At 48.6% G+C, this 10,920-nt stretch overlaps 6 protein-coding genes across 6 annotated transcripts; 3 read left to right on the forward strand and 3 right to left on the reverse strand.

Annotated features, from left to right (window-relative positions):
* Window positions 1–118: 118 nt before the first annotated feature.
* ERP38 (Protein disulfide-isomerase erp38) lies at window positions 119–2,279 on the reverse strand. The gene is made up of 2 exons (XM_058493742.1): window positions 1,582–2,279; window positions 119–1,529 (listed from the first exon to the last, which is right to left on the reverse strand). The coding sequence occupies exons 1-2, from the start codon at window positions 2,123–2,125 to the stop codon at window positions 940–942; spliced, it is 1,134 nt and encodes a 377-aa protein (XP_058363942.1). The 5' UTR covers window positions 2,126–2,279; the 3' UTR covers window positions 119–939.
* Window positions 264–638, forward strand: ONS95_000581 (uncharacterized protein; the record flags this gene model as incomplete). Its single annotated transcript, XM_058493741.1, has 3 exons — window positions 264–320; window positions 379–487; window positions 547–638. 3 exons carry the CDS (start codon window positions 264–266, stop codon window positions 636–638), a joined length of 258 nt encoding a protein of 85 aa, XP_058363943.1.
* An 89-nt stretch (window positions 2,280–2,368) lies between the features above and the next one.
* ONS95_000583 (uncharacterized protein) lies at window positions 2,369–5,281 on the forward strand. Its single transcript, XM_058493743.1, has 6 exons — window positions 2,369–2,811; window positions 2,861–3,553; window positions 3,634–3,972; window positions 4,055–4,102; window positions 4,154–4,455; window positions 4,512–5,281. The coding sequence occupies exons 1-6, from the start codon at window positions 2,705–2,707 to the stop codon at window positions 4,562–4,564; spliced, it is 1,542 nt and encodes a 513-aa protein (XP_058363944.1). The 5' UTR covers window positions 2,369–2,704; the 3' UTR covers window positions 4,565–5,281.
* Window positions 4,627–5,164, reverse strand: ONS95_000584 (uncharacterized protein; the record flags this gene model as incomplete). The annotated part of the gene is made up of 2 exons (XM_058493744.1): window positions 4,627–4,983; window positions 5,078–5,164. The coding sequence occupies 2 exons, from the start codon at window positions 5,162–5,164 to the stop codon at window positions 4,627–4,629; spliced, it is 444 nt and encodes a 147-aa protein (XP_058363945.1).
* A 680-nt stretch (window positions 5,282–5,961) lies between the features above and the next one.
* ONS95_000585 (uncharacterized protein) lies at window positions 5,962–7,266 on the forward strand. Its single transcript, XM_058493745.1, has one exon. It carries the CDS (start codon window positions 6,063–6,065, stop codon window positions 6,666–6,668), a length of 606 nt encoding a protein of 201 aa, XP_058363946.1. The 5' UTR covers window positions 5,962–6,062; the 3' UTR covers window positions 6,669–7,266.
* On the reverse strand, window positions 7,267–10,631 carry ONS95_000586 (uncharacterized protein). Its single transcript, XM_058493746.1, has 2 exons — window positions 9,327–10,631; window positions 7,267–9,273 (listed from the first exon to the last, which is right to left on the reverse strand). Exons 1-2 carry the CDS (start codon window positions 10,396–10,398, stop codon window positions 7,517–7,519), a joined length of 2,829 nt encoding a protein of 942 aa, XP_058363947.1. The 5' UTR covers window positions 10,399–10,631; the 3' UTR covers window positions 7,267–7,516.
* Between the last annotated feature and the right edge of the window lie 289 nt (window positions 10,632–10,920).

The raw sequence follows: 10,920 nt of genomic DNA on the forward strand, positions 1-10,920 counted from the left end.
CCGTTTAAGACAGGGCCCCGAGAAGAAGTTGTAAAAAGTTTATGAAGTCAAATGAAGTCGGAAGTTGAGAGACGAGACGGTCGGCTCGGCAAAACAAGGCTCCGAGGTGCCTCATTCAGTCCACCTCCCAGCCCTGCAGCAAGCCTCTCTGACAATACGCCGAACCTCGAGCCTTGCTCCTCGTTCTTGATTTCGTGCTACTACAGTCTCTACCTCATTGATTTGCATCTCTTCCCAGCGTTCAGGCTCTAAAAACGTCGATTATGGCGTCCAACCAGTCATCCAGCTCTCCAAACAATAATCGTAATTCTGTCAATTCGGTTCGTTCCCTATTCTGGAAGCCCTGGACTTTGGACTGAGCTGATAGACAATATTTAGCTAGGTGGAGATGCCACTGCTCCTGCGGAACTCTCTGCGGTTGTTGACGAGCTTCTGAACTCCTTGTCGAACAAGTTTGCGGGTGTTTCGAGTGAGATCTTTGCAAAGAGTAGGTGCTCAGTGCATGTGAGATTCGAAGAAGACAGGAAGACTAACAGACTCCTCAAGTGGACGAGATGTCGAGACGATTGGATAACCTCGAAGCTACTCTGCAAAGCAATAATGAAGGGCGTGATGGAAAGTCCAGTCCAACAAAGTGATATTTGGGCGGGCTTCGACTGCAAATGTTAGATGGGAAGCATAAACTTGGGGCGTTCTTGGGAAGGTGGGAGGAGTTTGGGGAGTTTGGGGAGTTTCCAGGTTATTTTGGTGGGCTATACACGGTCATAATACTGCTGGACTAATTTTCAGGGCATTAAAGGTTCTTAATACCATCTGTTCGGAGCATAGAAGAATAAAAGGTTCTGAATTGCTATCAAACGCCAGTTCCCAAGTCATTTTTCCCCAAGTCATTTTTCCTGATGATGTTACATACCATCCCGCCCGTATCAAACCGAGTATCTACAACTCAGACTTGCCAGAAACCTTCTCAATGAACTTTCGGAGGATGTTGGTCTTGCTAGTGAACTCATCGAGCTTCGCCGGCGCGAGACCTCCCTTCTTGAGAATACCGTCCAATCGAGCCAACTCCTTTGAAGCATAGTTATCATTCTTGGAGAGCTTGTCAAAGACCTTAACATAGTACTCTGCGTACTTGTATTGGGCCTGTGACTTCAAGTCAGCAGCAGCCTTGGTAGCTTCACTAGCGACTTCAGCAATGCTTGAACCGCTAGTGAACTTAGCTACAAGGGCATCCAGAGCTTCGATGGTACCAGCGATAGCATCAAGTCCGCCTCCTGGAGCTCGGTGTGTTCCTGCCTTGCTGTTCATGAAGGCGACAAGATCTGCCTCTGTGCGTCCACCACTGTATGCCTCTGGAGTCGTAGAGCCCTTGGGGAAGAACTTGATGGTTGGGTAGGAGGAAACGCCTTGATCTTTGGCAGTTGCCTTTGCGTTGTCGGCTTCGGCATCGACCTTCGCAATGAGAACACCCTCCTCACTGGCAAAGTCCTGTGCAACCTTCTCCCAAATTGGTGCAAGAGTCTTGCAGTCTGTTTGAGTTAGTATTGCCTATTGTTAAAGGTAACCGAGGAGAGTACTTACGTCCACACCATGGAGCGGTGAAAGCAACAATGGCGTCCTGATCGGCTCCAATCTTGTCCTTGAATGTCTTGTCGTTCAACATTTCAACAGCGCTTGGAGCGACTCTTGCCTTCTTCGCCTTAGCACCAGTCTTCTTGTTGATGAATTCTGTCAGACTCTCCAGATCTCTACCACCATTGTAGTCTTCTGGAGTCTCATCTTTTCCGTTAAAATATTTGATAGTTGGAAAGCCCTGGATACCAAAACGCTTGCCCAATGATTTCTCAGCATCGGCGTCGACCTTTGCAATGCTAATCTTGTCTTTGGCCCCAGAGAAATCCTGGGCTAATTGCTCGTAGACTGGAGCAAGGTTCTTGCAATGTCCGCACCATGGCGCAAAGAACTCGACAAGAGCAGGCTTTCCGCTGAGCACAATCGAATCGAAATTGCTGGGAATAAGGTCGAGAACGGCAGAGTTATCGAAGGTTGGTGGGGGGGCGCCAGGTCCTTTGGCAAAAGATAAAGTCGCCAGTCCTGCGAGGACAAGGCTCTTAATGAGAACCATGCTGAATGCGTATTATTTGAAAGGTGTGTATTTTTTGGTATGTCTGCGGAGGAAAGTAAAGTAATCTGCTGGTGTCTCGAGGTTTTATTCAGACTGACTGGATTTCAAATCCTCGGATATGGACACTTGTTAGCTGGAGCTCCCTAGACGGTGGCGAAGCTTAGCCATGGCGGCAAAGGAGCTAGGTTCCTGAAACGACCCTGTTGACATCACGTGATATGCTTCCGCACAGAAACGAGGACAGGCCGGTTCACGATTCATGTCCGATGTGCACATCAAGAAGGAATTCTTCTATCGGTCTCAATCTATACTAATAGAACTAACACCCCATTCCAACCCAAATCCGACATGCGTAGAATCTTTGCCTCTCGCGATAATGGGAAGCCAAATAAGAGCAGGGAGGAGGGAGGCACAGCAATTGGGGGCGACGATCCACCCTCGATATGAAGCTGACAGGTTTCACGTAACAAATCAAAACAAATTCAGAACTTCATAAGCCTTTAGGACATACGTTTGAAGACAAAAGTAGCCTTTACTCTTGAAATTCCCCACAGCTCCTGTTCACGTTACTCCAAGAAGATGATGAGTCTCGTCAAAATCGGCGTCAGTCTCACAGTCTGTGAGCCATGTAAGAAACGCAAGAAGAGTTGCAATAAAGCGTTACCAAGCTGCTCGAGATGTAGCAGGTGAATTTTCCTTTTACTGATCCCCTTGAATGCGCTGAGTAACATTCAGGTTATTTGCAAAATGCTCCTATTCTGGACAAGGTGCCGTGGCTGCAGGTCGTCCGTCTGTACTTCCGCCTTTGCACATACTCAGTAACTCAATTCCGGGACTGGTGGTATCAGCAAGTCTCCCGGGATCGTGGGACTATCCACATGGCAACGCTGGCCATGCTCTCACGACCGATAAGCAAGTGTCGTTGCAAGCTCATAAGCTTCTCAACGCCATCTCTCGAAAGAGCGGAGATATCAACAAGTTCTGCAACATTTACTTTGGAAAGTTTCATCATGCCTTACCAATTCTCAACAAGGAAGTATTCTACTGGCAACTCCAGAATTTGCCATCGGATTCTCACTTCTCTGCCCTGGTCTTGGCCATGTATCTCATATCTCAAATGGTCTCTCAATCGAACTCGGATGAACACCGATTTGATCTATATCCTACCCTGAAAAGCATCCACTCTCTTTTACAGTCCACGGGCAATGTTTCACATGAGCTCATTCAAGCTGGGATTCTGATAAGTTCATTTGAGTATTGCCAAGCGCTCTTTCAAGAAGCCTGGATCACGATAGGGACTTGTGTTCGAATGGCGCAGATCTTGGGTTTGCAAGAGTCGATTCGTAAGCCACTATCGAAAGATCCAGACTCGCCTACTATGCTAGAGACTGACCGCTGTATATGGTGGGCCATTGTCATCGTTGAAAGGTACAAGCTTAGATAATACCAGTCGAGCTCTCGCTGGTGGACGGGTAATTCTTACTGATATCTGTCTGACACTCACATAGGAATATTAACAGTGCCTGGAAGAAAAGCGAGCTTCCATGCGCAGCTGCCCCCCCACAACTTGAGGACTTCCTACCCCTGACTCCCACAGGTGAAGACCGGCTCCGTGAGGACCTCATTCTACCACAAGATTTAGAAGTGGCATGGTCGACAAGTGGTCCTCTCAATCGAAATTTTACCAAATTTGGATCATTTGCTGCCACTGTTCAGTCTACGTATCTTGCTGGACTTGTCGTTCGCCATGTTCAAGATGACAGTCGAGATGCCCCCACGAGGAAGAATGATGCGGCCCGACTTGAGGGTGCACTTCAGTCGTATTTATGTGCATTAATCCCGCCTGCGTAAGTACTGTGTGAGCTCAGCGATACATGTCTGCTTGGTATACAATAAGTAGCATGACTGGAGCTGATTTGTGAATAATAGTGGAGAAGCAAAAGGCAGTTACTGCGGTGCTTTCGGAATCCGCACATGGCAAGTTGATCTTCACAACTGCTTAATTTGAATATGCTAACACGACGTCAGTATGGCATACTACTTTCACGACCACGAATTCGAGTTTGCCTCTAAAACAGGGGACACGATCGGTGCCTCGCGTGCAAGATTAGCAATCCAATCCATGGTCCGCACATCCATCAGCATGACACGAGTGGGCTACACTGGATCTCCTATCGACTTCCATGGATTGGCCTACTGGTCACATCGGCTCGTACCAGATACTGCGATGATGCATATCAAATATGGAGAACGAGACGATGACTGGCAATCAGGACTCGACCTTATGAAGTTCTACCTTTGTGGCCTCGAGCCCAGGTTCAAATTATACGGCAAGTGATATGTCTGATTATTCATCACCCTCATAGCGGCTAACGATATCCGACAGCCAACTACCTGCGAGACATTGAAGGGGCAGAAGAAGCGGCAAGAATGGGCTAATCTTGCAAAAACACAGCGCTCAGGGCGATTATCGAAGCCAAAGTATTACACAGCAACTCCACTCAGGCCGGCACCTTCTCCGCAGGCCGGATCAGAAACTCCTTGAGCTCTGCAAAACCCTTGATAACCTCGTCCTTCTTCTCAGCCCACTCCTTCACGCTATCTTGACCCAGCTTCCCTTGGCTAGCTTGCACCATATCCCATGCCATGCCACCAGTAATAGGCTCATTTTTCGCAAACGCCAGCATTGGTCGTGTCTCAACAACATGGACATACATCGATTCCAGGGTAATCTTCAAGCTATCGCTAGCCTTGTCACCTCCCATTATTCCATAGCTTATGATCAGGAACGGTTTCCCTTTGATCTCGTTGTAGAGATAGTCGATTGCATTCTTGACAGCTCCTGGTGCGCCGGCATTCTGGAAGGAACAGAGATCAGCACATGTGCAACGGGAGTATCAATAGCTAGAACTTCCAATCAAGAAAACGAAGGGAAATTAGATTTTGCCCTACATAGCACGCTGTTACAAGTACATATCCATCATACTTGGCAATCCCAGCGCTCCAAGCTTTGCTATGCTCATGAGCGAACTGCGCCATAAACGGAACAGTGGCTGGGATGACCTCTTCGTCAAACACCGGGAGCTTGAAGGAAGCGATGTCGACTTCGGAAAGCGTGAACTTGACCGCTCCAGGAGATTGTAGGATAAATCACACATAAAGAATTTAAATAAATGTTATTTAAAAAGGCGTTTACTTAGTCCTTTTTGCTACGAAAGCTCTCCTTCGAGGGTATTCCGGACGAACTTGGTGACTTGTGGTCCAATGCGGACGGCGCGAGTGCTGCCTGTTAGCATGGCGATTTTCTTTCTGGTGGAGTCTGCCATGGTGGGTTGAGTGGTGACTTTGCTCAGTTCAATGAGGATTTATGTTTTGGTCAAAGTAGTTGATTCTGGCAGTGGAATATACAGTGTGCGGTTTTCTCCCCTTTTATAGTGGACCGCAGCAACAAGTCTGACCAATTTATTTCGCAGTGGATATGTTTTCATCAGTCAGAGTCCAGTAATTAGGTCTCATTATACCATATCCATCGAGAATACTATTCGTGAAGATGCTGACTTGGTACGCTGTGGAAAGAGAGCAAAGCTTACCAAGACCGAACCCGAGACCTTTTACAGCTAAGCGAGCTTCATGGGGCGGATGCGAGGGCGGCAGCTTGGGGTGAGGCTTATGGTGAAGCATCAACACTAGGTTGGATCTCGTAATGTGCCGTGATCCTTGCTTTACTGGCACTGGAACAGTTATTCCGTCTGCTCATAAGTACATCAACCTTTTTCTAGCTGTTATCTCTCCTGCTTCACTTTTTATTTTCTATACTTCTTGAAGCACTTGAGATCCTCATCTACTAAAATTGAGTTGTTTGTAACGAAGATTTCCCAATCGCCTATCGTCAATCCTCAAACTCGCTAAAGTACAGCGCCACGATCCAAAATAAACAATGCCGTCCCACAGCACACCTTCCCAACAGCTCCCAGCCGGCATGCACAACCCATCCCGCAGAAAACTCACCAACCACCTCATTAAAGACGAAGCGCACATCGAAAAGTACTCCGCCGAAACCAACGGCGCCTACACCCAAGTCCGCGTAACCGTTGCCCCAGGCGGAGGAACACCCCTCCACTACCACGGCTCCTACGATGAGCACTTGACCTGCACAAACGGACTCCTCAGCTGCGTGATCGGCAACAAAACACTCACGTTCACGCCCGGCGAAATGGCCGTGATACCCATCGGTACGAAACACCGGTTCTTCAATGCATCTGAGTCGGATGACGTGGAGTTCGTGGGAAAGGTGGTTCCCGCGCATGAGGGGTTTGAGAAGAGCTTGTATATTTGTTATGGGCTCGCGGGGGATGGAGAGTGTGATGAGAAGGGGCTGCCGAGAAGCTTTGTACATTTGTGTTTGATAGCTGATTTGGGAGATATGAGATGGCCGGGCTTCATGCTTGTTGCGGGTTTTGGGAATATGCTTGTTAAGGTTGTGGCCGCGTATGCCAGGTGGAGTGGTGAGGAGGACAGGCTATTGAAGAATTATTGGTATTGACAATTGAGATTAGACGCTGACGACATTGCTCTACAAATTATATTTCAACAGCTTTTCTGGTGTATGTTCTTGCCCATCCTCGTTAGGGAAATTCAAGACAGTGACATGCCGCAAAGTATGGACATAAATAAATAAATCCTAGAGATCTTCTTCAGCTGCTCTTGTATACTTACTTGCAAGACGAAACCAACAAACTAATACATTTGAAATTATTATGCGAAGATTTTAATCATTTTATTTGCAAATGTTCCTTCAAGGGGGGAGAAGTTGTGTTCTACCCTGCCATGTATAGGTAACAAGTTCAAGGCAAGTCCAGGGCAAGTTCGCTTAGCTAAAGGCTTGCAATTGATGATTCTCTGGATCTCCATGCTAGATGAGCGCAGCCCTCCAAAGCGAGCACTTTTAAAGCAAGACATCAATGCATTTTCATTAATCATGTCACGAACCGGTCAAGACAGAGAGTTGGAATCAAATAACACTTGTTCGCTTGTGTGCGCATCCTCCACGTCCCAAAAACCCAGAATCCAAACCGCAGAAGCTGTCGGAAATATCTGTCTGATGTTGAATATAGACAGACCGCAGAAGAAAACAGTTAAGTTGTCCCCTGCTCGACACAGCCCTGTTGCCTACGATAGGACCCTGCACCAAATTTTGCAAATAAAGGATGGCTGATTCGCATCCGCTGCGCCCACTTGTGAAAAGAGTGGTTCCCGCTCGTTGTATCGATGAATGAGTGTTGTAGTGCACCCCTTGCTACACAGCGGTATCTCAGAAATGCAAAAATGAAGAAGAGGCAGGAAAATCGCATTAGCATCTCAAGCACGTTCCGTGCTCAGTATCAAGACCTCCTAGATGTAGAACATTGAGTCTTTAAGCGCATCACCAATGGCAATTGGATCGTCTTTGCCCTTTGTTCCAGTCGAACCACTTGCAACACTGGGTGTGGCTGAAGTTTCCTGGGGATCGAACTGGTCAGACAAATAACATCTGAGGCGGGTGCACAGCAGATCAGCATAGTAAGCCGGGGGGCACAAGCTGACTGCCTTAGTTGCGCGGCCAAAGAGATGAGACATGTTATGCGTCAGGTCCTCCAAGGCATCCGCGGCACTCTTGTGCTGACCAACTGGCTTGATGCCTCTGAAAATCTCATCTAGAATCACATAATAGTGAGCTGAGCGAGCTGTGCCTTGCAGACAACAGTGAGCCTGAAGAAAAAAGTCCCAAGCGCCGACTTCAGTAACACCACGGTCAACGATTGTACCCGGTTCACAGTTGGATGACCGATCAGCATCCTTTTCAGCGGTAGGATAGAATCGAGTATGATGTCGCTTTCCGCAGACAATGATTGAAATCTTTGGGAAGTCTTTTTTCGTTGCTTCAGCTGGGTAGATCTGGCGACAAGCATTGCGGATGAGAGGAAGCTCCTCGTCTAGTACCAACTGATACTGTCCTTCGGAAACACCATCCCGATAGATGATGATATTAACGGGAAGGGCATCGTTATTCCGCTTCTTCCAGAGCTTGAGGCGGGAAATCATCATCGACTCTAATGCCTCCACCATCTCCTTCCTTCCGGTCTGAACGTTGAAATCGGCTGGCCATTGACCGAGCCACCTGTCAACACTTGCCACGATGCCTGCAACACTGGGAGCACCTTCCTTGGACCCAGGGGAAGGATGAGTTACGTCTAAGCCGACCACCATTGTCTTTCCTTCGCTGATGATGCCAAGTTTTCCAGCATCGAGAGTGTGGTTGATGCCGCCAGCCTTCAAGTTGAACTTCAGCGATACATTGCCAAAGTACTGCTCTTGTCTGTTCTGCTTCATAAATTTGGAACCGACAACGCAGACAGTGTGGATGCCAGCTTTAGTGTCACCAACAGTCTTGATGCTGTTGTAAAGAGCCACGTCGTTGTATGGGAGCACGCAGAAAACAAAGCGCGGTTTGACCTCGGGCGATGCCGTGTGGAACCTGCGGAATATGTCACGGATGATGCTGTCGTTGCGAGCATTTTCACCGTCGTACAGGTTAACAGTAGGTGGAGGCGGGACCTGAATGTATCCGTTCGCATTAATACCAGAATCATTCAAGAATGCTCTGAACTTGGCGACATTTGCCTGCAGGTCTGTTTCACTGAAGTTGTCTCCGCGTCTGTTGGATCGGAAATAGATGTAGGTCCACCTGCCCAGGTTGCTGCCGGTATGGAACTGGACATTGGCCATGTTCCACGAACCAAATCTTGGCACCATGACAGTCTCCTGTTTCGTACGTGCGTTCTTGTACTTGATCTGTGGAGGTGCTAAGACACGGGCGGCCACAGTGACTAGAGATGATCCGACTTGAATACCGAAAGCGCCAGCAATCGAGTTGGCCGTAGGGTTGAGTCCAAGTACAGCTCTGCCATCTCCAACGATGGAATTGGCATTCTCCCAGGGCTTACGACAAGCAAAAGTGATCATTTCTTGGGTCTGGGCAGGACTGAGACGACGGCCAATTGGCTGACCAGGTAAGACAACGCAGACTTCAGCAGGCAGGTACATAGGATGCTCCTTGTTGCCAACGTTGACCACAGGATTACGATCACTGATCTGAATAAGCGGGTACTCTGTTCATAGTATCAGTATAGCAGGAGATTAGGAAACAGACAGAGACACATACTCTTTTGGAAGTAGTTGTAGACGGTAATGTACTGGTTCGTGGGAAGGCTGCCTGGTTGAGATCCGCCAGACTTCTTACCTTTTCCAGAGGTACTTGGTGCAGCAGCGGCTGTCCCGGGAGGAGTATCAGACAACCAGAAACTGACTTGCGTCGGGCCACCATGGTTAGCAGTGATCTTAGGTGGATGCTCCTCCGAGCGGCCATCGGTCATCAGTGCCAGCCCACATATGGTCTTGATACGGGGAACGTCCTGGTTCTTCTTGTTCTTCTTGCCCGGTAAATGGGTAACACGAACACGAAGCTTGTTCAACTTCTTCGCCAGAGTGGTCTTGTTCCCAGTACCTAACTTGGGGAACAATGTATCTAGCCGGTCGGGTTCGAAGAAAACACCATGCGTGATGTTGATGTTAAGTAGCAATCCTCCAGTGGCTGGTCGAACACTCAAGAAATAGCCGCGGAGGGATTCTAATCCACCGCCGAGAACATGGACGTTATGCGCATTAGCCTGGCTGCGATCCAGAGAGAAGTGACGATTTTGTCCAATGGAGCTAATACCAGGGTGAGCCTGAGGATAGCAGCCGAACACAGCGTTCATCATTTGAATCACCTCAGCTTTTTGAGGGTATGGCGGCTGTGGATTTTGAGATGCCAGGAAATTGATGAGATCGGACACCAAGTATGTAAGTGGCGTGATCACTCTCACATTGTACGTGATGGCACGAGTAAGGGGCTCGTCCTCGCCCTCTTTTCTGTATGGGATCTGGATGGTGTAACCGGGCGGGAGGTTGAGGTTTCTGGTAGAAATGATCATCGATTTCCACTCGGTTGCAACTCCAGAAAATGCGGGCAGCTCAAGAAGTAGCTCAAAAATCCTACCCAACTTCTTGCCTGTGGCAGGAGGGGAGACCTCGACGTTGTAACGTGTGAGGCTGAGGTTGGGTGGTGCAATCATTTTGAAATAATTGGCGTAAACAATGATTTTCTTCCCCATAGTTCCATGACCTGGGCGTGGGGGAAATCGGGAGGTAGTAGAGAGGTTAGCTAGAGCATTGATGCCCTTGCTGTTCTTCATATAATTGTCCTCGGTAGTAATGACCTGGGTGTCCGGGGCGATAGGATCATTGCCAGGATTTCTGTACAGTTTGTGAGTGAAGCAGTTATGGCACTGTTTTAGGGGACTTACTTGAAGACTTTGACTTCAGGAGGTCCGGACGAGAAACCTCCTCTTCCTCCGCCTCCTCCACCTCGGTCACCTCCACCGCGACCGCCCCCTCCTCGATCCCCACGATAGCCTCCTCCGCCACCTCTACCACCTCCGTAGTCCCCTCGACCTCCTCCACCACCGCCTCTACCACCGCCAAAATCTCCTCGACCGCCGCCTCCGCCTCGCCCACCACGATATCCTTGTCCAGACATCTGATTAACAAGTACTTGGCAAGGTGACTTCCAAAGTACTAGTACGGCACAGTGAAAGATTCCAAAGGTGGTTCTCGTGGAGGTGAAGTCAAATTCTGACACTTTCAGAAGTCGAGAGTATGCCAGGTGTTTATGTATGTGTATGCGTGTTGTAGCCTCGCCTGCGGCAAGAGGACTA

Source organism: Cadophora gregata, assembly GCF_030347475.1.
Source record: "Cadophora gregata isolate MNR1 chromosome Unknown scaffold_1, whole genome shotgun sequence".
Classification (NCBI taxonomy): domain Eukaryota; kingdom Fungi; phylum Ascomycota; class Leotiomycetes; order Helotiales; family Ploettnerulaceae; genus Cadophora; species Cadophora gregata.